General features: G+C 44.4%; 1 protein-coding gene across 29 annotated transcripts in view; it reads right to left on the bottom strand.

Annotated features, from left to right (window-relative positions):
- The window catches only part of MAGI1 (membrane associated guanylate kinase, WW and PDZ domain containing 1), a 336,557-nt gene that overhangs the window by 47,483 nt on the left and 265,072 nt on the right, over positions 1–24,002 (bottom strand). For 15 of the 29 annotated variants that reach the window (XM_041464827.1, XM_041464836.1, XM_041464818.1 and 12 more), the window contains exons 5-12: positions 23,228–23,438; positions 19,794–19,876; positions 16,949–16,987; positions 12,580–12,637; positions 10,270–10,358; positions 9,242–9,334; positions 6,267–6,449; positions 4,047–4,667 (exon numbers count right to left, since the gene is read on the bottom strand). In XM_041464827.1, coding sequence (XP_041320761.1) covers positions 4,047–4,667; positions 6,267–6,449; positions 9,242–9,334; positions 10,270–10,358; positions 12,580–12,637; positions 16,949–16,987; positions 19,794–19,876; positions 23,228–23,438 — 1,377 coding nt within the window. The remainder of the gene's footprint in view (positions 1–4,046; positions 4,668–6,266; positions 6,450–9,241; positions 9,335–10,269; positions 10,359–12,579; positions 12,638–16,948; positions 16,988–19,793; positions 19,877–23,227; positions 23,439–24,002) is intronic. The other 14 variants (XM_041464887.1, XM_041464880.1, XM_041464845.1 and 11 more) reach the window with 4 other exon arrangements.

Raw genomic sequence — 24,002 nt, 5'->3', positions numbered from 1 at the left:
AATTTTTTTTTTTTTTTTAGAAAGTACTTTATGTACTTGGTAGGTACAAGGTTAAAAGAACCTTTTCAGCTACTAACATTCAAAATAAAGTTGTACCTTTTGAAGCCGCCTTAACAATAATTCTTTAAAATAACCAAGGTATGTAATCACGATTTCCAGTGTAGGGACAAAAACATATGCTTAATTCTGCATTTTGTAGCAGCAGCATTGGTTTACTTTCAGGTGCAGAGCTCTCAAATGGTCCTGCTGGGTTATCAAGCATCTCCTCTGCTGTTGCAGGCACCGTGTCCTGTCCCCTTCGGACGTGCTCAGCTTCACCTTCAGACAGTAAAGCCTTCACGCCTCCTCCAGTTTGACTTACAGGCTCTAATGGCTTGGCACCCCCTTCTCATTTCCAGTTTAAATTACTCACAGCCAAACAACACACAGTTGTTCAGGCAATTCCTTCATTTAAGTACCTTCTATCTCTCCTGCCTAATAGAGACAATAATTATTTTGTCCCCTCTGTCCCTTCATTTTGCTAAGCAAAAGCAGCTTTTCCAGTCAGCCCAACCAACCCTCTGCACCCTGGGGGTTGGGGGGCTGAACTCTTTCTGAACCCCTCATATCAGGGGTTTAGAGTTTTATCCAGTTTTATCCACATATAGGTGAAAAAGGAAAACAACAGCAGTATGACTGGTCCTACAGAGGAGAGTAAGAAGAAAATACAAAAAAAGTTAAACCATATCACAGAAAAGGTAAATTTTCTACGAGGCCTCTGGAAAGCAAATTCTCAGTGATGTTTGTATTGAAGTATTTATCCCAATCCTGCAAATGATTTTAGATGAGACATGAGCACACAGAGGGGGCATTTCAGTTTCACCCCTCCTGAAATCATCAGGGTTCATCATCCTTGTGCCCCTCACTCAGAGGCAGCAGCAGGATTGGCCCTCTCCCACAAGGCAGCACATCAGCTGAACACATTTCACAGTAAATATTTATCACAGGCTGTTCTCAGCAACTCTGCCTTTGCATTTTAACAATTAGACCTCCTTGTTGGGAGTGCACCAGCAGCTTGGAGCAGGCAGAGCTTTTCCTATATATTGCACATCTCCTTCTGATTACTTTCTGCTTGATTAGTAATCACTTCTGAACATCCTTTCGGCAGCTCTTGGATACAAGCCTTGGCGTCGCAGGGATGCTTCCTGCACAGCGGGGCTGAATGCAAGTGTTGGGCTGAAGGAAGGATGCTGACAGCATCTGAGCACTTTCCTCACTGGACACCAGAGGGAGGAGGAGGAAAGGACAAGTGACAGAGAAGCTGAAGAACAGCTTCAAAAGCCCTGAAGGAGCTTATCAGACACCCGAGCCAAATACATTTCTGCAATCGCACCAAAATAAATAGCGGCGCCTTGTCTGGGGATGGTGCTGCTGAGGAGAGACTTGGCAGGGCTAACACGAGGTGAGGTTACAGGGGAAGGACCCGAGTGCAGCAGCACTGAGTGCCAGGTGGATTTTAGCCAGTTCCACCTTTTGTTTTTTAAAATAGTTTCGGTTGTAAAGGACCTTAAAGATCATGTAGTTCCAGTTGCCCTGCTGGGCACAGGACACCTTCCACAATCCCAGTGCCCAAACCCCATCCAGCCTGGCCTTGGACACTCCCAGGGATGGGGCAGCCACAGCTGCTCTGGGCACTCTGTGCCAGGGCCTCAGCACCCTCACAGGGAACAACTTCTTCCCAATATCCAATCTAAACCTACCTACTTTCAGTTTAAAGCCATTTCCCCTGTCCTGTCTCTACATGCCCCTGTAAAAAGTCCTTCTACAGCAACATTGTAGGACCCTTTATGTCCTGGGAGGTGCTGTAAGGTTTTCCTGAAGCTTCCTCTTTCCATGTTGAGCAACCCCAACCCTCAGCCTGTACTCACAGCAGAGCTGCTCACACCCTCATCCCTCTGATCATCTCGGTGGCTGACTCTGGACTCGCTCCCACAGCTGCAGGTGTTCCAGTGCTGGCCCCAGCTGGATGCAGTGCTCCAGGTGGGGTGTCTCAAGGGTGGAGCAGAGGGGCAGGGTCCCCCTCTCACCTGCAGCCCAGGTGATGGATTTCTGGGCTGTGAGTGCACACGGGGCATGTCCAGCTGCTCATCCCCCCAACATCAGAAGCCTTAAACAAACCTGACAGGTTTTGGCTCTGAGGCTTCTACTGTGCATACTCCGCTTGGCTTCTCTGCCATAGCTTGAGCACCTTTTGGTCCAGCTTGCCTCTGGATTTGAGGAGAGTCTTGTTTCAATAAATAACTGTGGACCAAGGCCACCAGAATCTCCAAGTTCTGTACCCCAAGAGTGTGAAATTCGAAACTGCAAGTGCTCTGTGCTGAGATGGAAATGTGAGAACCTTGAAGGAGGGAGGGAGGCAGTTCAAGGAGACTGACATGGTACCTTATCTAGGAAGGTGATAGCAAATGTGGTTAGTATCTTGATTAAATTTAAAAAAAAATTCAACATGGTTATCAGGGAACTATTTACTATTTTATTAAAACTAGGCTTTTATTTCCTCATCAAAACTTTTCATTATGCCTTCAAGGCTTTAGGAGGATTATTAAATGTCAGGCACAATTCAAATAATTAATATATGGTGTTACCAGATATATATGCACTCTCCAGGAGGATTAATAATAGCTGCTATTTTTCTTCCAACCATATTTTCTCCATAATACATATATTAATAATGAGAATGAAGTGCATTTTAAAAATCTCTCTAGTACTGAAAGTCTTTAAGGAACTCACACTTTGAAAGTGGAGAATTCTTAATATATTCTATTCTCTACTTTCTAATTTACTATCAAAATACAAAAACACAGTAAGCACTTGGAAAGAAAGGAATATAGGAAAGGCAGTACTTTCTCCAGAGCTGCAATTAATTGCAGAATCAATGCCTTGAAATAAGTCTTGGAAAACAACAAACCAGACTTGTGAATTCAGGAAACAACTTGTCCCTTGTTAAAATGGACTGGCTTTTGGTGTTTACTGCAAACAAAACACTTTAGAAAAGTCAGCAGGAAAGGACTTTTATAGCACACACTCTCCCCAGGGCTGGCTGGGGGCTGTGCTCAGCACCTGCTTGTCCCTTTAACTCTGCCTCTGCAGTGAGGTCATTCCTGTCATCCACGGGGCACTCAGGTGTGTTCTGTCCATAAAACCTGCCTGGCACAGGGAGCACAGTGGGGACAGGCCTTTGAGGGCCCCAGTGCCAGGGAGGGAGGGAGAGCTGACACCTCTGCTCTTCATTTTGCACTCAACAGCTGACCTGGACTTCCCTGTGAGCTTGACCCTATCCCAGCAATCTCAATCCACAAGTAAAGGGGTGCTACCTCAGGTTGCTTAACACTTACTGTGTGCAGGGAAAGAGTTCCTGTGCATGGACTGACCACTGACAGGTTACGTGCCAGCCGTGCTCCATGTGGGCTGCCTGGGGGATGGGTTTTGGACCTGCTGGTGGCCTCAGCAGTGCTACCAAAAAATGAGCTCAGCTCCCAATGGCACAGCAAACAAACGTGCAGAAGTCACATTGCAATGGCTTACAACCTGGAGAAATTTAAATTCTCTCCTATGCTCCCAAATGTATCCCAGGTATAATCCTTCACCAGCGAAGAGTCATTAAGTATCTGATTTTGAACACTGCAAATTACAGAACATATTACCAGCCTTTTCCATATCTCAGAATAGCTCAAGGAATGTGTATGTTCTATTTAAAACACTCAGGTTTTCTGAGCATGAGACCAGGGTTTGTTATGTAAGCAAAGGTGTAACCACACCACCCTCCTGCCCCTTACCAGCTCTGTGTGCATGTGGGAACCTGAGCATCCCCCACCGTGCAGCAACACACAATAAATAATTTTAACCACCTATGTGACCTGACAACTGCCAACTTGGGGCAGTTCCTACATCTCAGGGAAAAAAAACCATTTCTACAGAGAAGCTTAGGGAGCAGATCCTTCATGACACGCATTTTTTCCTTTTCTAATTTCAAGAAGAGGTGTTTTAAAGCAGTTTTGAAGTCTTACCTCCTCGCTGCACCAGCAACGTGACTTCGCTTCCCTTAGGACATTCAATCAGCATATCCACCACCTGGTTGTGAGTGAGGCTCTGCACATTCTTCTTGTTGACCTCCACTATGAGGTCTCCCTCCTTCAGGCCACGGCACCGTGGGCTGTCCACAATCTGTTTCACTCTTTGGCCTCCCCCACCGGGACTGTCTGCTATAGTGAACCCAAAGCCCATGGGCCCTTTCACTATGTGCACAGTTATGAGCTCAGGCTGTGTTGCTATGGAGGATGCCAAAGACACCGTGTCGTTGGGGTAGCCGTGGGGTCCATTGGAGGAGACCTCAGCCGGGCTGCTGGGCCTGGCCTCCTTTGTGCCATTTACTTTCCCTGTTTTACTGCTGTGGCTCGCCGGGGAGTCGTAGTTCTCCTGCCCGTTCACAATGATCGGCTCTTTGTCCAAAATTGCCACGGACGTGACCAGGCTCGTGTTGGGGTCGTCGGGGTCGAAGGGCAGGGGGTAGCCCCGGCACAGCTCGAGGTCCACGCTGGCACCGATGGGGATGGACTGGAAGATTTTCACCACCTGGGCGTGAGTGTGCCCCAGCACACAGGTGTCGTTCACGCTGACTATGACGTCCCCTGCAGCAGGCACAGACAGACAGAGCGAGGAGATACATTTTGTGTGCTGCAGGAAGGTGAGGGCTAGAGCCTGAGAGCAGATCTGCAGCATCCACAGGTACCACTCACAGGCAACAGCACAAGGAAAGGAGCGGTATTGTAAATTCACAGTGAGCCCCGTGGCTGGGAAGAGCAATGCATCTGACTCCATGTTGTCAGAAGGCTAATTTATTACTTCATTATACTATATTAAAGAATACTATACTACACTTTACTAAAGAATATGGAAAAGATACTTACTCAATGCTAAAAAGATAATTATGAAAACTCATGACTCTTTCCAGAGTCCCGACACAGCTTGGCACTGACTGGCCAAAGAGTCACAACAACTCACACCAGAGTCCAATCAGGCAATCACCCATGGGTAAACAATCTCCAAACACATTCCATATGAGCACAACACAGGAGAAGCAAAGGAGATAAGAATTGTTTTTCTTTTCTCTGAGGCATCTTGCTGCCTTTCAGCTCCCCAGGAGAAAAACCCTGGGTGAAGGAATCGTGTTCAGAGAATGTGAATGCCATAGAGCAGTGACACTTGGGCGAGCAAAAACTCTGTGGATTCATGGCATAAAGGTTTTATGAACATAAATGTTTTTGGAAGTGAAAATGGAACTGGCTCATGAAAAAAAAAATTAATGCATTTAAATGATGGTATATGGCCTGTTTCACAGCTATTTTGAAGTCCAGCTCTCACTGTTACACGTTGACATATGATAGAAACAAAATTAAAAGCACATGGGAGCTGTAACAGAAGGCTCTCAAATACCAACTGCTCAAACACAGTGAGTGCCACATGTCATGCCTCATATTTCAGCCTGAAATCCAGATATTGATAAAGTTATGAGTCATTTTATTAACACTGGGGCTGCAAAATAGGGATGCTAAGTGCTGTGATGCTCCAACTGAAACTCTAACTGAAAGTGAGGAGTCGTGACCTCAGACAAAGCCTAAGAGATTTCATAGAATCAAGACAGAAAAATACCCCTAAGATCATTGAGCCAAACCATTAACCTGGCACCACTGTGTTCAGCACTGAACCATTATTTCATATTTTGCAACTAAATTGTGGTGGACCCGATCTCTGGCAAAATGAATTTGCCCTTGGTGCCTCCACACAGGGAAATTGCAGATTAGCCCACTGCTCTGCCCATTCCTTGGGAGTAGCTTTGGAAAGAGGCAAGCAGCATGGCAGAGACACAAACACATGGTGGTGCAGCCCTACAAAAATCCACCATCCACAGCAAGGAGCAAGAACCCTTAGCCTGATGTGGAACCCACAACTGCTGGCTCCTCTCCTCAGATCAGTGTGGGGAGAGCAGGAGCTGGCAGTGTCCCAGATGGTATTCTGACACTGAGATGGAATTCCAACACATGAAGTGTCTTTTTCCAAGATTCTGGATGTATTCCTCAATGCATCTCACTTCCTTACTGATGGGAAAGCTGAATGCCTTTCCCCAAGAAGGGGATGAAGACTACAGTCCTTTAAGAATGGCACTTCAAACCAGCTGCAAAAACACAAACCAAAGTGGTAGTGATGATTTTGATATAAAGCATCAGTACCTGTTTCCATTTTGCCATCCAACGCTGCAGGACCATCAAGCACCAAACTTTTGATTTGGAGGAATTCATCTGGCTCATCTCCTCCAACGACAGTGAAGCCAAAGCCCCTGCTGCTTTTCCTTAGCTTGGTGTGGATGAACTTCCCTTTCAACTCAGAAGGGTTTCGTGTAAAAAAAGGTTTTCCTGTGTATGAAGTTTGGAAAAAAAAATCTATAAGCAGGCAGGCAAGAGTGTTTGATCTCTTTTTCCTCTGCCCCTCCCCACTGTAACGAGTCCATGGACAAACAGAGCAGTGTGCAGGGACAGGACTGCACTTCACTCCTACAGCCTCTCATCTCATCACACTCAGCTTGATTCCCTGGATCCAGGCATGCAGTAAAATATGTGAACAAAACCCCAGTACCTGGCACTTTGTTAGCTGTGGTCGTGCTCACCAAAGCCCCAAGGCTACAAAGGGGAAAACATAGTGCTTTAAAGAATGGAATGTATTAAAGCTAGGAATGCTGGGCTGGATGTGTGTCTCGTCTCTGTCCTGAGGTGGTTGTATCCATCCTGGGAAGGATGGGGCAGGGTTAGGGGGCCTCCTACAGGAGTCTGCAATGAGAGTTTCTGCAGAAAGAAGCATCATTATGTTTTTCACCACTTGACTTTCTCCCAGCCCACTGAGCAAAAAGCAAGTGCTGAGCTCTGATAAGACACTGATACCCTTCAGCATAACCCCCAGCCCCACCACTGCTACTGCCCTGTGACCTCCACTGGAGAAAAAGGGGAGGACACTGATGTTGTTCTTCAGACACTGTTTGAAGTCTTTTCCCTTTCTGCTCCTTGCCTGTTGTGGATGAAACACTTCTGGTGTGAAGTTTGAATCAAAGAGCAGCCCAGGACCAGAGCAGTTGTGCTGGAGGGCTGGGAATGCTCTCTGGGAGCACAGTTAAGAGGGAAAGAGGTGCTCCACGGACAAAAGCACATCCTTGCAAAGCATGTTGCACAGGCTCAGGAAGGGGATCACGGTTGCTGCACTTCACAGTGCCAACACTAAACACCTTTGCACTTTTAATTGTTTTTAACGCTTAGCCTGTGCCACTAAGCCCTCTGGTGACAACTCTGGGATCAGCAGTGGGTATCACAGCCAGCAGAGCTGGCTCACTTTCAAACACCTCAGCAGCATTGCTGTGGGCCTCTGCTCAGAAAGGAGAGCTCGGGGGAGAGCGAGGGGATTTGAGACTTGTAAGCCTTTGACTGGGAGGAAAAAATGCATATTTGAAGATTATTCATGAGGAGGCAGTGTGAGGACTGGTAGTTTTCTGCCTTTGAAGGTGGCAGAGGAACACGGTAATCCTGCACACCGTGGGCAGATGGTCTGCTCAGACCTCAGCCTGCAAAAAAGCCCTGACTATCAAAGTGCAACCCCGTGTCTCAGGTAACACACACAGCAGAGAGGCAGAGTGCAGCAGGGCTCATTTCTGGTTCAAAGGACAAGCAGAACAAGCTGAGCTTGCTGGTGTCTGCCCACAGACACAGGCTGAGCTTGCCCTGCAGTAGCAGGACAGCAGCACCACAGGCTACATCCCACCTACAGCATTCACATTTGAAATGAGTGTATCTACAAAACCCAGGCTGTGAGAGTGTTGCCAGGGGCACAGGGAGGGCTCCTTGTGCCCACATCCCTGCCAGCAGTGCCATCAGGGGGAGAGATGGAAACCTCCAGGCATGGAAGCTGCTGCAAATGGGGAGTGAGAGAAGAGGGAGCAGCACTGAGAAAGGAAGAGGAAGGAATGAAAGAGGGGAGGAGTCATCAGCAGATACCAGGGCATGTCACTCAGAGTGGTGCTGAGACAGGTTAATGCCCTGCTCTAACACTGCTGCACAGTTTTGGTGGCTGAGTTGTTGAGTGGTGATGTTGAGCTCCCAACATCCCTGCTGATGGCTCCTTTGCATCGCCATGTGTGGATGCTTGGGCAGCCCTTGCTTCATCCTGACTGTGGGAAAGGCAAAGGTGGCACTCACAGATGCCTCCAGGAGGAAGATCAGTGTTTTTGTGGCACTCTGATGACATCTCTAAATTCAGGTGCCTGGTGGTCAGGGTGCCATCCTCAGACCTTCCATGTTTTTTCCTTGCTACCAGGTTGGATTACTCTAATGTACTCTAATACCCCTTAGGGCTGTGCTGGGGACTTTGGGTCCTGTGAAATCCCACATCTGTTTTGGAAGGGCTGATCTGCTTCCCCCTGCTGCAGAGAGCACCTCCTGGCTTTCTGGCAGGAAAGGCTGCCTGGGACAGCAGCACTCCAGTCAGGTTTGCCTTCAGAGACCACAGGAGTACTTCCCAGCTCCCAGCTGCTCCCAGCTCTGTCAGGGAGAGGCATTCCAGCCAGATTCCCCCTCTCACCTTCCCCAGGCTCTGGATCCAGCAGACCAGGGCAATGCCACTCACTTGCTATGCAATTCAGATGTAGTCAAAAATAAGCCTACTTACAACCACTTGTAACCAGAGAGCACTTTACTGCCACAGGTACAAATGGAACTCCCTGCCCTTGCTGGTGACCTGACCTGGCAATGTTTCAGCTCATGCTGCAAATTCAGGAATGATTCATGTCCTGGCTGGTGAGTTATTTAAGGTGAACAACTGGTCTGTGACCACTGACACAATAAAAAAGGCTGTAATAGCCCAAAGCACCTGTACAAAAGTACAACTTCTGAATAAGTCCACTGTATTTGAAAACTTGGAACACTACACAGAGAGCAACCACAATCCTTTTTTTGATGTGTGCATCAAACCTCATTCACCTCTTGCACTCAGCAACAAATGCAGTCTTGAAACAACTAGTCTCAAAATCTGGGAATTCAGATAAGCAGGCACAGGGCCTGGTGTGTCACCAGTTGTGGAAATACTGCCCTTGTGGTGGCTGAGGGAGTTTCATTCTCAGGGAAAAAACCTTGTTGCTCTTTCACAACTGGTTTAACAAGGCTGTTACCTTGTACTGGTGCTTCCCGAACTGCCTCTTGGTTGTTTGAAACATGGTTTGGAGCAGCAGGTGGAGGGAGAGATGGACACTCCTCTGTCCATTCTAGAGAGGGCAGAGAGGGAAATGTTACTGGTTTCACAACAGCACCAGGAGCTGCTGCATGTGCACACGCTGGGAGTGTGGGGGTCAAGCAGAGAGGTGAGAAGCATGGCAAGAGAGGAAACAGAGTCACAGACAGAGGGAATACAATGAATGGGATGTCCAAAAACCAGTTCTGAAGGATCTCTATATCCAGGTCAACTGATCCATCTGCTGGGACAGCCTATCTCACACTGAAACTTGCGATGTGATTTGCATCTAAGGGGATTTGACATTAAAATGAAATCTACTCCTGTGCCACTCATGGCATCTAGGTAGAAGAACAAACCCAAATGTTACAGGGCCCTCACTGCAGCTGTGCTGCATTTGAAGAAAAAAAAAAAAATATAAAAAGTAAGAAAGGAAAAAAAGGGGCCAGCAGGGAGGAAAATAATTTTTAAGAGTGTTTCAAAATAAGGAATTACTTCAGATTTTAGAGCCTGACAGCATACAAAGGTCTTGGTTTAAGAAATCTCTCATGCAGGGTTTATCTAGTGCATGTAAGTGCCCACTCCTCATCCCCTCTGACAGCCTGAGTCCCAGTGCAGACTGGAACAACACCAGCTACAGTGACTAACTTCATGGAGCAGACTGAAGAGGAAAACGTGTTTTAGCTGTCTCTGGGAAGTCTAGAAACTTTCCAGAGACAAACAACATACAAAGAAAAATCTCTCCTGTTTAACAAGATTGAAACCTTCCACATTTAAGTGATACAGTTTAGATTTCCTCCTTTGCTACAACTTCTGTGCAGGACAAACACAGTTTTTCCCAGGCACATCACCTTGGCTTTACACCCTAAGGCCATGGAGGGAAGGACAAACACTGGCACGGTGCTGCCACGGCCAGGGGGGACATTCCCCCATGAACAACCCACCCACCATGCCCTCAAGGGTGCCAACCTTCTGGAGGCTGTTGCTGCTGTTCCAGCTGCTTCTTCCTCTTGGCTTCAAGGACTGGGTTTTCATACTGCGTCTTCCGGTTGATGTGGCTGGAGATGGAAGAGAGCAATCAATTAGGGAAACCCTTTGTGCAACAAGCAGCAATGAGGGCCAGGCACTGGAGCTCCTCTTTCTGAGGAAAGGAGTAAAATACCAAACAAACGCAACAGCAGTGGGTGTGGAGCCAGGCTCATCCAGTTGTCCCAAAAAGAGTGTTTAGAAAAACAAGCAGATTCTGGTATTGATATGATGTCTCGAGTAGGGATGGCTAATTCCTTCAAATACATTAAAGTAGTGATCTATCTGTGAAAAATGAGATTAAAGCAGGAAAGGCATACTGTCTTGATTGCATTTTAAAAGACAGGCCTGTATCATCCCTGCTTTAATCAGATTCCCAGAGGTGCAGTCATTTCCTGGCTCACCCAAGTTAAAAACAAAACAAAACAAAACAAACCCCAACATCTGCCAGCAATCTGATCAATGCACACAGGGTGTCTTAAAAATATCTGCAGGGATGCAGGCTATGAGCTCCAAATGGATCAAAATCTATCCAGAATCAGCCACCAGCAAATACTCCCAGTGGAAACCAGTATTTACTGAACTTAATTGCTTTCCTCAGGCAGCTTTTGAGCACTATGAGATGTTGAGAGCCAATATTTTGTACCAGTTCCAGCCCAGTCCCACCATGGCAGACAAGGCATGCACTCAGCAGAGGATTCACCACCTTATTCAACCAAGTGAAGAACAGCAGCCACAGATGCTGGGGTGGCAGGGGCAGCAATGGCTCATCAACTGCTCAAAAGACTTTTTCAGTAGAGATTTTGGTACAGCAGAGGAACAGGTAGACCTCAAAAAACATATTACCTTAAAGCCTGTCTTGGTATACAAAGCAAAGTTTACCATTAAGAGTAATTGCTATTATATTGTCTCCTATCCAGTATGGTTTTATAAAAAAAAACCCACATGAAAACCAACCACATTTTCAAGTAATTGTGACAGAAGCACTCCAGGGATTTATATTCAGAAATGTTTCTGTTAAAGATCAATATTAAATCACTAGAAAAATATTTAACTTACTAAATAAAAAACAAGTTAGTGAGTTCTAACTCACTGAAAGTGAGCTCTAACTCACTCACTGAAAAAGATTTTCCATTTCAAGATTTCTTTGGAGAGCCAAGAGGAATTGATAACTACTTTAAAAATGATATAAACTTTTTCATGATGCAATAGTCTCTCAATAAAAACTATTATGTAATAACAAAGTGCCTGATTTGAAGGGACAGAGACAAATGCTGAAATTACAACAATCATGCTAGCTTAGAGACAACAAGTAAAATAAAATTATTGTCTTATTGAAGTTACTTTTTGATTTAATTCCATCAGTAAGGAGTGCCACAAAACTAACAGGCATGTATGTATAAAGTGACAGGACAATAGTCTGTAAAGATCTCTTGGCATGGCATTTAATAGCCGAAAAATATTCTTGATGTCTTTGGTAAATAAATGTCAAACCTTAATTACACAGTTTGCTAACCTTGTTTCCCTAGGCACAGATGGTAGGGTCAGAAACAAGCCAAAGCAGACAGAAAGTGTATTCCATGTCTATTCTGAGGGCTATCACAAGCCATCCTACTAGACAGGAGTATACACATAATTAAAAATTCATTTTATGGGGTCAGTGATGAAACAGAACTCCGATCTCTAGTTTCCCAAAGGAGCAATCTGACATGTTGATAAAGGAGAAGCTGCTCTAATTCCACAGGGAGTCCCATTAAACCTGTAATTCTATTCACACTCACACAGCCTGATGGAAGACCCTCTGCCATGGCTGTTTGGCCATCCCATCTTCTCCAATCCTCCCTTTGGGCATCTTCTGACACAGCTGGCTAGGGGAATGCTTTGCACACTCATTTTGTGACCACAGCACTGCACAAAGCCCACCAAACTCAGATAAATGCTAAATGCAAACTCATTAATGGATAGAAATACTTTGTGAGGTGCTGGGGCTCCTCACATCCCAACCCTGGATTGCTCCTTCCTTCCCTGAGCTCAGCCCCCTCCCAGGGCACTGCTGCCCCTGCTGAGCCCACTCTGGGGTGGATGGGGAATGGCCAGACAGGGCTGACCATCCCCAGACCCTGTAACATCCCCCAGCCTGTAATGGGCCAGGGTCTTCTCCTCCTCCTTGAGATGTCACCAGCAAAGCACAGAGTGGGGTGCAGGGACAGCTCCTCCCCCCAGGAGCACACCAGAACAGGCAGCAGCACTTACTCTACATAGTAGACACCATATACAGGATCTTCAATTTTCTCCCAACCAGCAGGCAACTCTGGAAATAGAAAAAGCATTACTGAAACCTCCTAGGCAGGTTTTCTCTAACAGGCAGCTGCTCCTGCCCAACGTGCAAAACTCATCAGTAGATCAGACCTTGCTTTGGGTACTTTTCAGAATGACCACAGCCCCCTTTGGAGGGCTGGCACAGCAGGACCCCAACACCCCAGCCTGTGTCCCCTGTGCTGGGTCAGCACAGCACTCGGAAAACGCCCTCACCAGTCAATGTTTGATTTGCTTTTTGCATTAAATGAGCAAATGCTCAATAAATTTACTGTCTGGGACTGCCTTAAGTGCCCCCTGGTTTCTCCACCGTGGCCAGTGGCCCTGGAGTGAGCACAGCAGGGGAAATCAATGCAGGAAAGGCCAGGGCATTTTAACACCAACCCATGAAGGTAGGTGAGACTTTGGCAAAAAACTCTAGCCCACTGACAGAGACCACTTCCACCTCCTGTACCAAGGCTGAGCCATTTATGCTCACCAGTGCAGAAAAGAAGAATTTTTTATTCTTTTCTTTGGGATTTTCACCGCTCAGCCATGAGCCCAACACAAAACCAGGACAAGGTGGATTTAACATGTATGCCAACATAGGGAACCCACCCAGGAGGGGCTGGCACATGGGTGCATTTCATTGCACAACACTTCATGTAAGAACACACACTGCCACAGTCACATGGAACAGAGATTTCCTTCCCTTCATTACCATAATTGACAAAAAGCTGTTCTGAAGATGAAATTAACATTTTTAAATGGATCCGCTTTTGTTTCTGTTGATTTTCTAGATTGCAGATAGTACTTTAACTGTAATTAGTGAATGTAATGCTATCACTTCAGCATCCAAGTGAGGGTTATTAAAGCTGTATGTGTTACTTAATGGCCTGATCCTTGTGCCACTCATTTAGACCTCCACCACACTATAGACTGTGCCCATGTGGTCCCACCAAGTCTGCACATTCATTGAAATATAGGAAAAAACCAGCACTGTTGGATAACACAAAGTCAAATAGCCCATGCAAAGTAATTTGTCAAAATTTAACGTGAAATTTGTCAACACCGACAGCAATCTATGTTAGTTCATTATCAAATGCAGACATTTATTTCCATTAATGGCATCAATTGCTGAGCCAATACAATCAACAATGGCCCATTAATTAGAATAATGTTGCCATAAGGATAGAAATATCTCAAGACTGTAGAATCTATACAAACACACATGGACTAATTACTCAAAGTTTATGTTTGTGTTCAGAATTGGCTGGAGATCAGATGAAATCAACTTTGCTCCACATGTCCCTTATTTGCAGATAAAAGGCAGGTTTTTCCATTCTTATTATTTTATCCTCATCGTGTTTAACATCTTTGGATTCCTTGAGACATAAGCCATTAAATGCAAGCCAATGCTAACTTCTGGGCATGAAAAAACTCCATGTTTTTAATCAGCAGATTGAACACTTCAGAATTAGATATTCCTTTGCACCCTGCAAGTTTATCTGAGGAAAAGGTCAGAAAGCTAGAGGCCAATCTTGAAAGTCTTTTCGCAAAGGGAACTCTCAGGTTTGCAGAGGAGTCCCAGAAGGTGAGAGCACCGTGGGACCGGCTCCAAGAGTTTCAGTGTGATTCAATTACAACCTAGCATGCAGTTGGGAAAATCACAAGCTGTTGTATCCATTTACTTTGTTGCACTGTGGTGAAGGTAGAATGGTAAAGAGATCAAGCTGGGGTGAAAGAAAAATAAAAAGCCAATGAGGGAAAGGAGAAGTGATGCACAAATGCCTTCAAATGAGTTCCAGCAGTTTTCATGCTGAATATCTTTTGTCTGTTTTGGACTACTAAGTGCTTTTTTACTTTTAAAGTTTAAACAAAAAAAAAATTGTTTTCTTTCCTCTCTTCACAAAAGATTTTGATATTGAATTTCTTTTTTTCCTTCCCTTTGAAAGTATTTTCACAAAAGATCAGGCTACCAGCACTTTCCTAACTCCAAAAATGGCACTATGCCAAAATCTTTCCCGTTTACTATCTCTGCAGATTTTTTAAGGAAAAAATCTCCATGTTTTCAGCTGTAACAATATACAAAACTGCAGCTTTTAACACATTTCTTGATGATTATGTAAATGTACTTTTCAACTCCTACAAGCTTCCAGAAGTTCTCTAATGTAAAAGACAATATTCTCCACAGCCATGTTGCAGTCTAGCTTCTTAGCTGCTTTAAATTATTAATCTCCTTTCTTTACTTTTCCTGCCAAACTGAAGATGATCCAGTGCATTAGATTTTGTCACAAAGATGAGATTTCAAAAAACATTTTGCATCCTTAGGAGCCTGAATGAGCCACATGGTTTTTGTTTTGGTACATTCATGCAGCACCAATGCAGTCTCAGAGCATGTATCAGCAGGTGGGTAAATTCAATGGACAAATATCTAATATCACAATTTTAAGCCTTGGATAAGTACATGGATTCCTGTTGAGATGCTCTACTATCCTGCCCTACATACAGAGGGGCTGGATGGATTCCTAAAACATTACTTCTCTAGCCACCAGGTATTTCAGCTGCAGCCATGCACGACTGTGAAGGAGCTGGAGAGGAACTCAGCACACTGAGCTCTTACTGCTCCCTGTGAAGCCAGGAGGGTTGGTCCAAACCATGCCAAATTCTGCTTTATGGTTCAATTTTTGTGTCTGAAGAACAACTTCTGTTAAAATGCAGTGACCTATTACTCCACAGCTCTTTGGAAAACAAGAAGTTGTGAAAATGCCTTGAGTCTTAATCTTATATTTAGAACAGAAGCTGTTGATAATTTAAGGTGCTGTTGCCAACCAGTTTTTACTAACCTGAGTTACTATAACTATACTAAGTTTTCATGCCTGCTTCCTAATGTTGCTGTAGCCAATTGAGTAATTTGAAAATTTCTTTACACTGCAACATTTGCACATCTCAACAGCATATTGATGGGCTGTGAGCTCAATAAAACTTATCTGCACTGAAACAAAGGGAACATCTCGTGATGTTGGAGGAGAACATGTGTGTGTGTGCCTGCAGATCTGGGGTCACGTTTATCAATTCATGAGTTTTCCTGCATCTATTTTTTCAGCTCTGCTCTTGCACCAGTTCCTGATAGCAGACTGAAAGAAGGGTAATTTCTGTTTAATATTGCCTCTAAATTTGCTTTTTTTAAAACCTCCCTCTCATTTTAAGCCACTGGTTGTGAAGACCTTCATGAGAACCCTCTGCAGATTGTTGATGTGCATCCACCTACTTCTGGTGCTACTTGGTCTGCTGATGATCATTTGTGCAAGCTGCACATAACACTCATGGACCACTAAAGAGACTGCATTCTTCTTTAAATTGTCAATTTCTTTCAAATTCTTGCTCTATGAGAAGTTAGGCATTTTATTCCAGGCATATTATTCAGAAGAACCATTCGTGGAGCAGTGTTCCAAGTCCACTGCTGGCTGCTGATGCCATATCCATCACACAGAAGCAGGGAGCAGAATACACTTCCTTGCAAGTCATTACAGAAACCTGAGCTTAATTCTCTGGTAATACAATTCCTCCAGTATGCAGAGCTATGAACTGTAACTGCAGTCCTTTTAAAAAGCAATAATAGTCCTGGTGGAAATAAAATCCTATGCAACCTCTTATCCTTTCAGCTCTGTGAGTGCACTAGAGCATAGCTGAACAGAAATAACAACTACCTCTGCCTTCAGTATAAACACAATGAGCACTGCTGAGATTAGATATCAAGACAGCATCCTTCACAAAGAGATGCTGCAAATAAAAGTGTACCACATCATTGAAAATCATCTGTTTATAAAATCACTGACTGAGGGAAAATTTTAAGCTGTTTCATTCACAAGCTCAGCTGAAGCATCCGATGTAACACTTAAAACTTTCTGAATCACACTTAGCTTCTATTGCCTGGGAAATGTCTTGGGCCCCAGTGAAAAAGCATCATGAGCTACTTCATTTCATCTTTGGCATCTATGAGCTTTTTCCTGGAGCCAGAGATGCCACAGGAAAAGACCCCAACTTCTGTAGAGTCCAGGAGGAAGCAGCTTCAAAATAACTTTGCAAGACTGGGGCTCTCTAGCTTTCTTCAATCTGTGAATCAGTAAGAAAAGCACTGCAGATCTGAAGCTAGGGAAAGATAAATGCTTTGTGTGCTGGGGAAGTTTTGCTGATAAATTACTCTTATTGAAATAAAAAAAAACCCCTGAAAGATGCAAAATGATACAAAGGAGAAAGTAAGTAAGTAAAGGCTCAAAACAGTGCAGTTGAAGTCAAATATCAAAATGAGAGATGGATGATTTACCTAGTTCACTGTCCAGTTCCTCCGTGTGCACCCCTTCTTCTCCAAGGGAAGAGCAGTAAATGAGACAGAAAAAATTAAAAGAAAATTTCAGATACCAGCCCCAAGCAAGAAATTCCCTACAGCAAACAGCAGAACCAGCACTAATTTTCTACACACCGAGCCCAAGCTTCCCATTTATCACACTCCAGTGATCAGAATATTGATGGATGTGATGCAGATAATGAAAGAACTGTTTCTTGCACTCCCAGAACATCTGCATCAATGGACTACTTCGATGTCATGGTTTGATATGGCTAAGTCATGAAATTGTGATGTTCTCACTGTGGTGAGGCTCTTCCCTCAGATCGCGCGGTCCGACCTTCGCAGTCTGTTCTACAGACACATGGATCGAGCAGAAGGTCAGGCCTGGACACTAATGAAGCAATCTGAGAGGAAAACCTTGCACCTAAACAAGGACTAATGCAGCAAGGTTTTCAAGAAAGCATCTAAATTTATGTGCACACAAGGTCCAACAGACTTCACTGTCCTACTCAGATGATTTAGATAGGCATGAAGCCTTGTTTCACTGGAGGCACAGCCCCACAGTCCAGATGCACTGGTGAGGCACAGACAGGAATGCACCAGTTTTAGCAGGGCACCTGGGACAAAGATCACATAATTTTTCAAAGACACAAAGCCATCAATATTCGCTGTTGCTCCATTTATCATTATCTGCTCCATATTCATAAGTTAACAGTGACACAGATGATTAAAGTATTGCTTGGCCTATAAATAATAATAATGCAGTCTGAAAATGAAAGATGGTGACAAAACCAGAACAAAGATGGTGAAAACAATCTTGGACCCCATACAGCAAAGTTTAAGCCACATAAATGAATGACAGAAGCAAGCAGAGGTTATAGGGTTGAAATATCTGGACACCCAAAAAACTACTTCCATGACTCCTGAAAAATATTCTACCAAACCAGTTATTTGGGACCATTAGTGTGAAATACAAATTGCAATTTCCTTTGATAGCCTAAACAATGTAAAGTAAACAAGTAAAAACTTTGTTAGGGACACATATCCCGATGAAACAAAAGCACAATGCAACTAACTGCACCCAAACAAATCTGAAACAATATCTAACATTTATAAAATCCATAAAGAGGGTGGGATGAGCCTGGCGATTCACATGCACACACACACACACCAAACAAAACAGAGGAGTCATCCCACACAACAATGACCCTTGCCAAATAAACGTCCAGCTTCTATGACAAAGCAAAACTAACCTTCTCTTCTCTCTGTTTTTTAAAACATAATTATTTTTATGTGCTAATCAAGATTAGAGCAGCCAAGCAAAGCATTGCAGAGCACTACTGTAACTATCAAGCAACTGGTTTAACTAGTGAATGTTAAAAATATCCATTAATGAGCAACTTGGTGAATGAAGTGGAGGGGTGTGTGGGAAGATGAAATTAGCTGATTTTAAGGAGTTGATAAACAAAGATGCCACTGCTCTCCAAAATGATGAACTCAATGAAATACAATAATACCAGCTGTATGTTTCTATTCCAAATTAAAAAAAATATTCCAATTTTTGCTTTATAATTGCTAAGAGGACAAGAGAAAGACTTTCCCTTCTGCGAGGAGACTTCAAACTGTGTAACAGAGGAGCCCAGTCACCCTCTGTAGCCTTGTGGTGCTGGCTGCTCCTCGCCTGGCACATCCCTGTGGTTTGAGGGTAACCTGCACTGTGCTCTAGCTAGCTGGTGACCTGCTTCATCACAGCAGCCGAGACTGCAGAGGTAAATTCTCACAGCCTGCAAAATCTCACAAGTGAAAGACAGGAGAGGCTGAAACACTACTACACGTGTAAAAACAGTTAACAGCAGTTCTGGAGGCCAGAGTGGAACCTAACAGTGGAAAAGGGATTGAGTTGATTTTTTTCTGAAATAAAATTGTGATTTTTATTAAGATGACTGACACCAGTAGGAGGTTCATCATATTATGAAAACTGATTTTACAAGGAACAGCACCAACACTGATGAAGGAAACCCTTCCATTTTTCAGAAGTGTCTACCAGACAGGCTTGTATTAGCCAAGATTATGTATTTCAATACCATCATCCTTCCTGGTCAAGAGGCCAAAATTCCCTCACAGGTTTTCCCAAACATTTAAGTTATTTTCATAATTCATCTTTTCTTCCAACATCTCATAAAGGAGGCCAGGAAGGGACCTCCTTTAACAGTCCTGCATTTGGCTGCTCTAAATCGGACAGTGGCTTGCATTTCCAACATCTCAAGGAATACCAAATCTCAGTGCAAATTTTCAGTGTCAGAAATCTACACCTTCAAATGGAGCTTGTTTCAGCAATCACAACACTGCACAGACTGTCAGCATTTAACAGCACAAGTGAAGCAATTGAGTTATTTCTGCTCAAACAAGGAAACAGCAACATAACTCTCTCAACCCATGTGAAGCAGGCGGTTGAAGCGGAACACGGCGGAGCACGCAGAGACTCAGTCACTCCCTCCCACACAGCGATCCAAGAAGCAAACATGTCAGACAGCTTTGAGTCTTGTTCAGCCTCAGTGACTTTTCAAATGCCTTTGCAAAAACAGAGGCCTCTTACTTGTAGCACCTCCTTGATTTTTGTTAAATGATCTGGCACCTCCGTGGCTGTTTTACATTCACAGCGATTTTACAACATAATGGATATTGTCTCTTTGTACTTACTGAAAAATATTTTCTAAATTTTTAAAAGTCTTTCTGAATGCTAGTTATTAGAAAGAGAGAAGGAGAAGAAGTCACCTAGGAATGGACCAAACACAGTGTTATGTCACTATTTTTCGTCTCTTACCATCATCTTCACATTCTTCTAGAGGCTTCTGCTGTTTGTTCAGGCACCGTGGATCTAGCCAAGATGTTGTCTTTGTGTTATGGCTGGAAACCAAAAATGGAAATACGACCTTTGTTAATAAAGCAGAGCTGAAGTACCCAAAACATAAAAGTATATATCCTCTTCATTATTCAACAGACCTGGAGGTATACTTTTGATTCAAAGAAACACCTCTACAATTTGATGTTGTGTAAACTAGTCAACCAAAGCACAAGAACTTTGTGAAACAACATTGAAAACACAAAGGTAACAAGTGAAAATATACAAATCAGCACTCCTGACTGGAAAGAGGCATGTGAATGCTGCAATATTATAATATTAATTTCCAAATTTTTATCTTTGTTGTCTTGTTTTTAATTCCCAGAGCTGTCTCTGAGCTAAAGGCAGAAGTTTCCCTTCCTCACTAAATTATCCAGTGAGCTGTTTATTCCTACAAAAGACCTTTGACATGTCTAGAGTTGACCCAAGCATTAATCAAAAATGGTTTTGACTGAAAACTTTATAATTACACAGATAAAAATGTTCTGTCTAAGCCTTTGATGGAAGTTGAACAGCTTTACTTTCAACTCTTCCTTTCCACAAGTCCCCTGACAGCCTCATGATGCCAGTCCCAGCGGTGAAGGTTGCATAGTAAACAGGCTTAAAATACATTTTTCTAGAAGTTATTTTCTCCCATAATTTCATTTGCATAAGCAGACAATCTGGTAATATAATGCCTCTGCTACAACCTGGTGTCATCTCAGACACAACCTGCTAAGATATCCCTCCAGTCCCTGAGGTATCACTTATCTAGCTTAGCCTCTAACACTGCTTAACAGTTTTAAGTTTCAATACCGTAGTAATGCTATTTACTTCTCCTTCAAGGTCTCAAAGAGGTTTACAAACTGAATTTTAGCCTCACAACAGTCTCATGAGGGCTCTGTAATGAGGGCCACGATCCCTGAGGAACTAACAACCAACCAGCAAACTTGTATTGTACTGGAAGAAAGGGAGCCAGCCCTGCTCCCAGGATCTGAGTGGGTAAATAAAAGGTCCTTGTTTTACACATCCTACTACCCAGCCCTCCCAAGGCAGGATGAGCAAATGTATTTAATCCTTATGAGTGCTTCAGAGCAATTAATCGGCACCTAGAAAACTGAATGGCAGAAATTCAGCAAGTCAGGAAATTAACAAAAAATAAAGCAGAGAGGCTCTGCCACCTTATTTATAAGCAAGTCTGCAGACTAGCTGAGAAGGAGGGTGGTGGGAGGAGAGCAACAGAATATTTGCATATTGCAATTTTGTACTCGCTAAGCAAAGGCTCACAACAGTGTAGTTTGCTGAGGCACAGAAAATTTAGCTAAACACCTTTCAGATCACACTCTCAGGTGGAAAGGATTGTGTTAGACCTGTAACATGCACAGATAACAAGGGACTGGGACACGCTGAGCAATGAAAATCCCAATTAAAGTGCCAGAGAAGCATATCTCAAGAACCAAATTGCTTCAGCTAGATCAGGATTGGTTATCTGACACACACGCCTGGCCCCACTGGACCTGCAGTGGCTCAGTGCAAGAAGCTCATGCTGCTCCCTTCAGCACCCTGACTTGATACCCGAAGCACCACAGATGCTGGAACAGACATCTGAGCCAGCTTGGGTCCACACTGCTCATTAGTTCACTTTCTTAATCTGATACAAATCAAACTAAATGGTTTCTAGGCTCAGGGTGTCCTTAGAATTAATAGAACTGCAGTCATTCAGTGCTGCATCCACACCAACAGGTTCATGCACAAAATCAGCCCCATGTGAGGCTGGGCTCTGCTACCAGAGCTTCACATCACACAGGCCTGTGATGTGTACAGGCTGTGTTTTCCAACACACACATGATTCTCCTGACAAATTATTTAGAGGTGCTGCAGTCCTGCATTGTTCAGAAAACACAGACCCATGGGGGTGGTTTGGGGAAATTGGTGGTGGCAGCAGAACCCCCGGTGGAAGCACCTGTAAGGAAGGACAGCAGAAGCTCCTGTGGGGACAAAAAGGGGAGGAACTGACTGCTTGGGCAGCATTCACTGCTCATCATCTGTCCTCCCAAGGAGGGAAATGGCAGGCTGAACGGGCTATTAGGCTGTTCTCTATACAAAGGGCAGAGAGTACATCAAATAACGAGGAACCCTGAGAACACCGTGAGGGGAGAAAGCTGTGCTCAGGGTAATGTACTCATCTTGGTTTCATCTGATGCGAATTTGCATTCTGCCTTCTTCTGACCTTGTCTTACACTCAGGGACTGTTGGAGCCTCTTCAGGTAATTGAGAGTGCCCTGGAAAATGGCCTTTTTCAGAGCAGCCCTCTCCCAGCTGAACAAGGGCTGCTGCGGTGCCCTCAGTCATCCCAGCTCCTCAGATCTTCTGACAATCTTCTCTCATGTGTTCCCTTGCCACTGCAGCCAAGAGAAAACCTGCTCTTGACCCTTCCCCTGGCCCTGTCCAAAAGTCTCCTCTCCTGACGATGAGGCAGGACTGCTGCCCTGACAGCCCTGATCCAGCATAACTCTCCACAGGAGACAGGGCTAATTAACAGAGGAAGTTCTTCTGCAGTAACTGGGCATTGGCTTCTGGTAGGGTTTCCACAATTGCATTAAACAGACCATCAAATCCAAAATCAATTCCTCAAGCCCTCTTCTACTTGGCAGCTAAGGGTTTGAGTTTCAAAGGCTAATTGAGTGTTAATGTCTAGCTAAACTCTGTGCAAGACATCTCTTAGACTAACAGCTCCTATTTTATAAGTTACTCCTACCTCAATAAATTTAGACAAGTATAATTTGAGACTATTATTTATGGCATGAAAAAAATCAATATCATCATAAAACTGCTGACAGCAATCAGCTCTTAGGCAAAGACTGCAGAGCTTGAGGTGCTCCAAACTTGCTGTGCCTACCCTGCACCGAGCTGTATCTTTTGCAAGCCACTGGAGAACATTAACACATTTGGCCCCTTTGCTGTGATGAGGGGACAACACACAAAGTCCATCCCTGTCTCTGCTGCACAGGACTGGAGGAATCCCCTCTTCTACATTATGCACAGAACGAAGTCTCAGCCCTTCCAATTAGGAGCTTTCATTCCACCCGTGAAAACAACTGGCCTGTATTTTATAAGTGTCTGTTGCTTTTGTAACTACCCTCATAAAACAAGCAATTCCCTCTGCCTTGGAACTCAGGAGTAATTTGGATGTTAATCTAATCAGAAAATGCAAACCTCCTTCAGAAGCAGTAAAGAACTAACAGCTCTGCAACCTAGCTGTATGCACTAAATATTTAATACACACACGTACACACACAAAACACATCCATGGAGGTTTACTTTATGCCCAAAGAGAGGGAGAGAGATGGAATTAGAACAACAAAAATGTGCTTTACTCTATAAAATAGACTTCTCCATTCTCCGTGTAGGCCATCTCCCAGTTTTCTGGCAGAGGACCTAGGTTATCCTCGGCAGAAGGAGGTAGGTATTGAGGGAGGTTCTGAGATGGTTCCGTGGTGGGGACGTGGGTGTGCCTCTCAATCGTGGACGGTGGGGCTGCCTCTCTCCCGATATGCGCGCTGTGCTCGTCCTGGTCACCAGACTCTGCTGCGGAACAAACACAGGTACAAGTGAGGATCGGCCCTTTCCTTCCCCTCGTTTGCTCCTCCAGGCTTCTCCTGCCAGTTTTCCTCTCCTTGCCTTTTAACTCACGAGACACAGCGACAGATGAAGCGAGGGCAGGGCCCCAGCAGCCTCTGAGGCAGCAGGGGCGAGCTCTCCTTGCCCACACACACTCTGCCAGCCAAACAAACCAGGAGCTGTGATCAGCTCCAACAGGCCCTGCTGAGGTACCAAATTCCTCCAAGCTGTCTCAGGCTCACTGGTGCAGAGGAGTTCAGTGTGCTTTCAAGCAGGCTTACAGGTTCACTCCTGCAGTGCCAACTGTGGGACAGGGCTAGGAGGATGAAATTTCATGTTTGAAGAATGATCAAAAGAGATTTTACAAGTGCAAAATGTTGCCAGAAGCTCACAGTCAACAAGCTAATGGTGAATGTCTTCAGTGCAGTGTGTTATTTTAAATTAAAAATTAAAATGAATGTCAGCACTGTACCATGTGTCCACCTGTTGCTGCTCACTATGCCCGTTCTTGCTGTCTGAGGAGGTTTATTC

This window comes from Pyrgilauda ruficollis, unplaced genomic scaffold (genome assembly GCF_017590135.1).
Source record: "Pyrgilauda ruficollis isolate IOZ18807 unplaced genomic scaffold, ASM1759013v1 scaffold10, whole genome shotgun sequence".
In the NCBI taxonomy this organism is placed as follows: Eukaryota; Metazoa; Chordata; class Aves; order Passeriformes; family Passeridae; genus Pyrgilauda; species Pyrgilauda ruficollis.
This window is presented reverse-complemented; position numbering and strand designations above follow the sequence as displayed.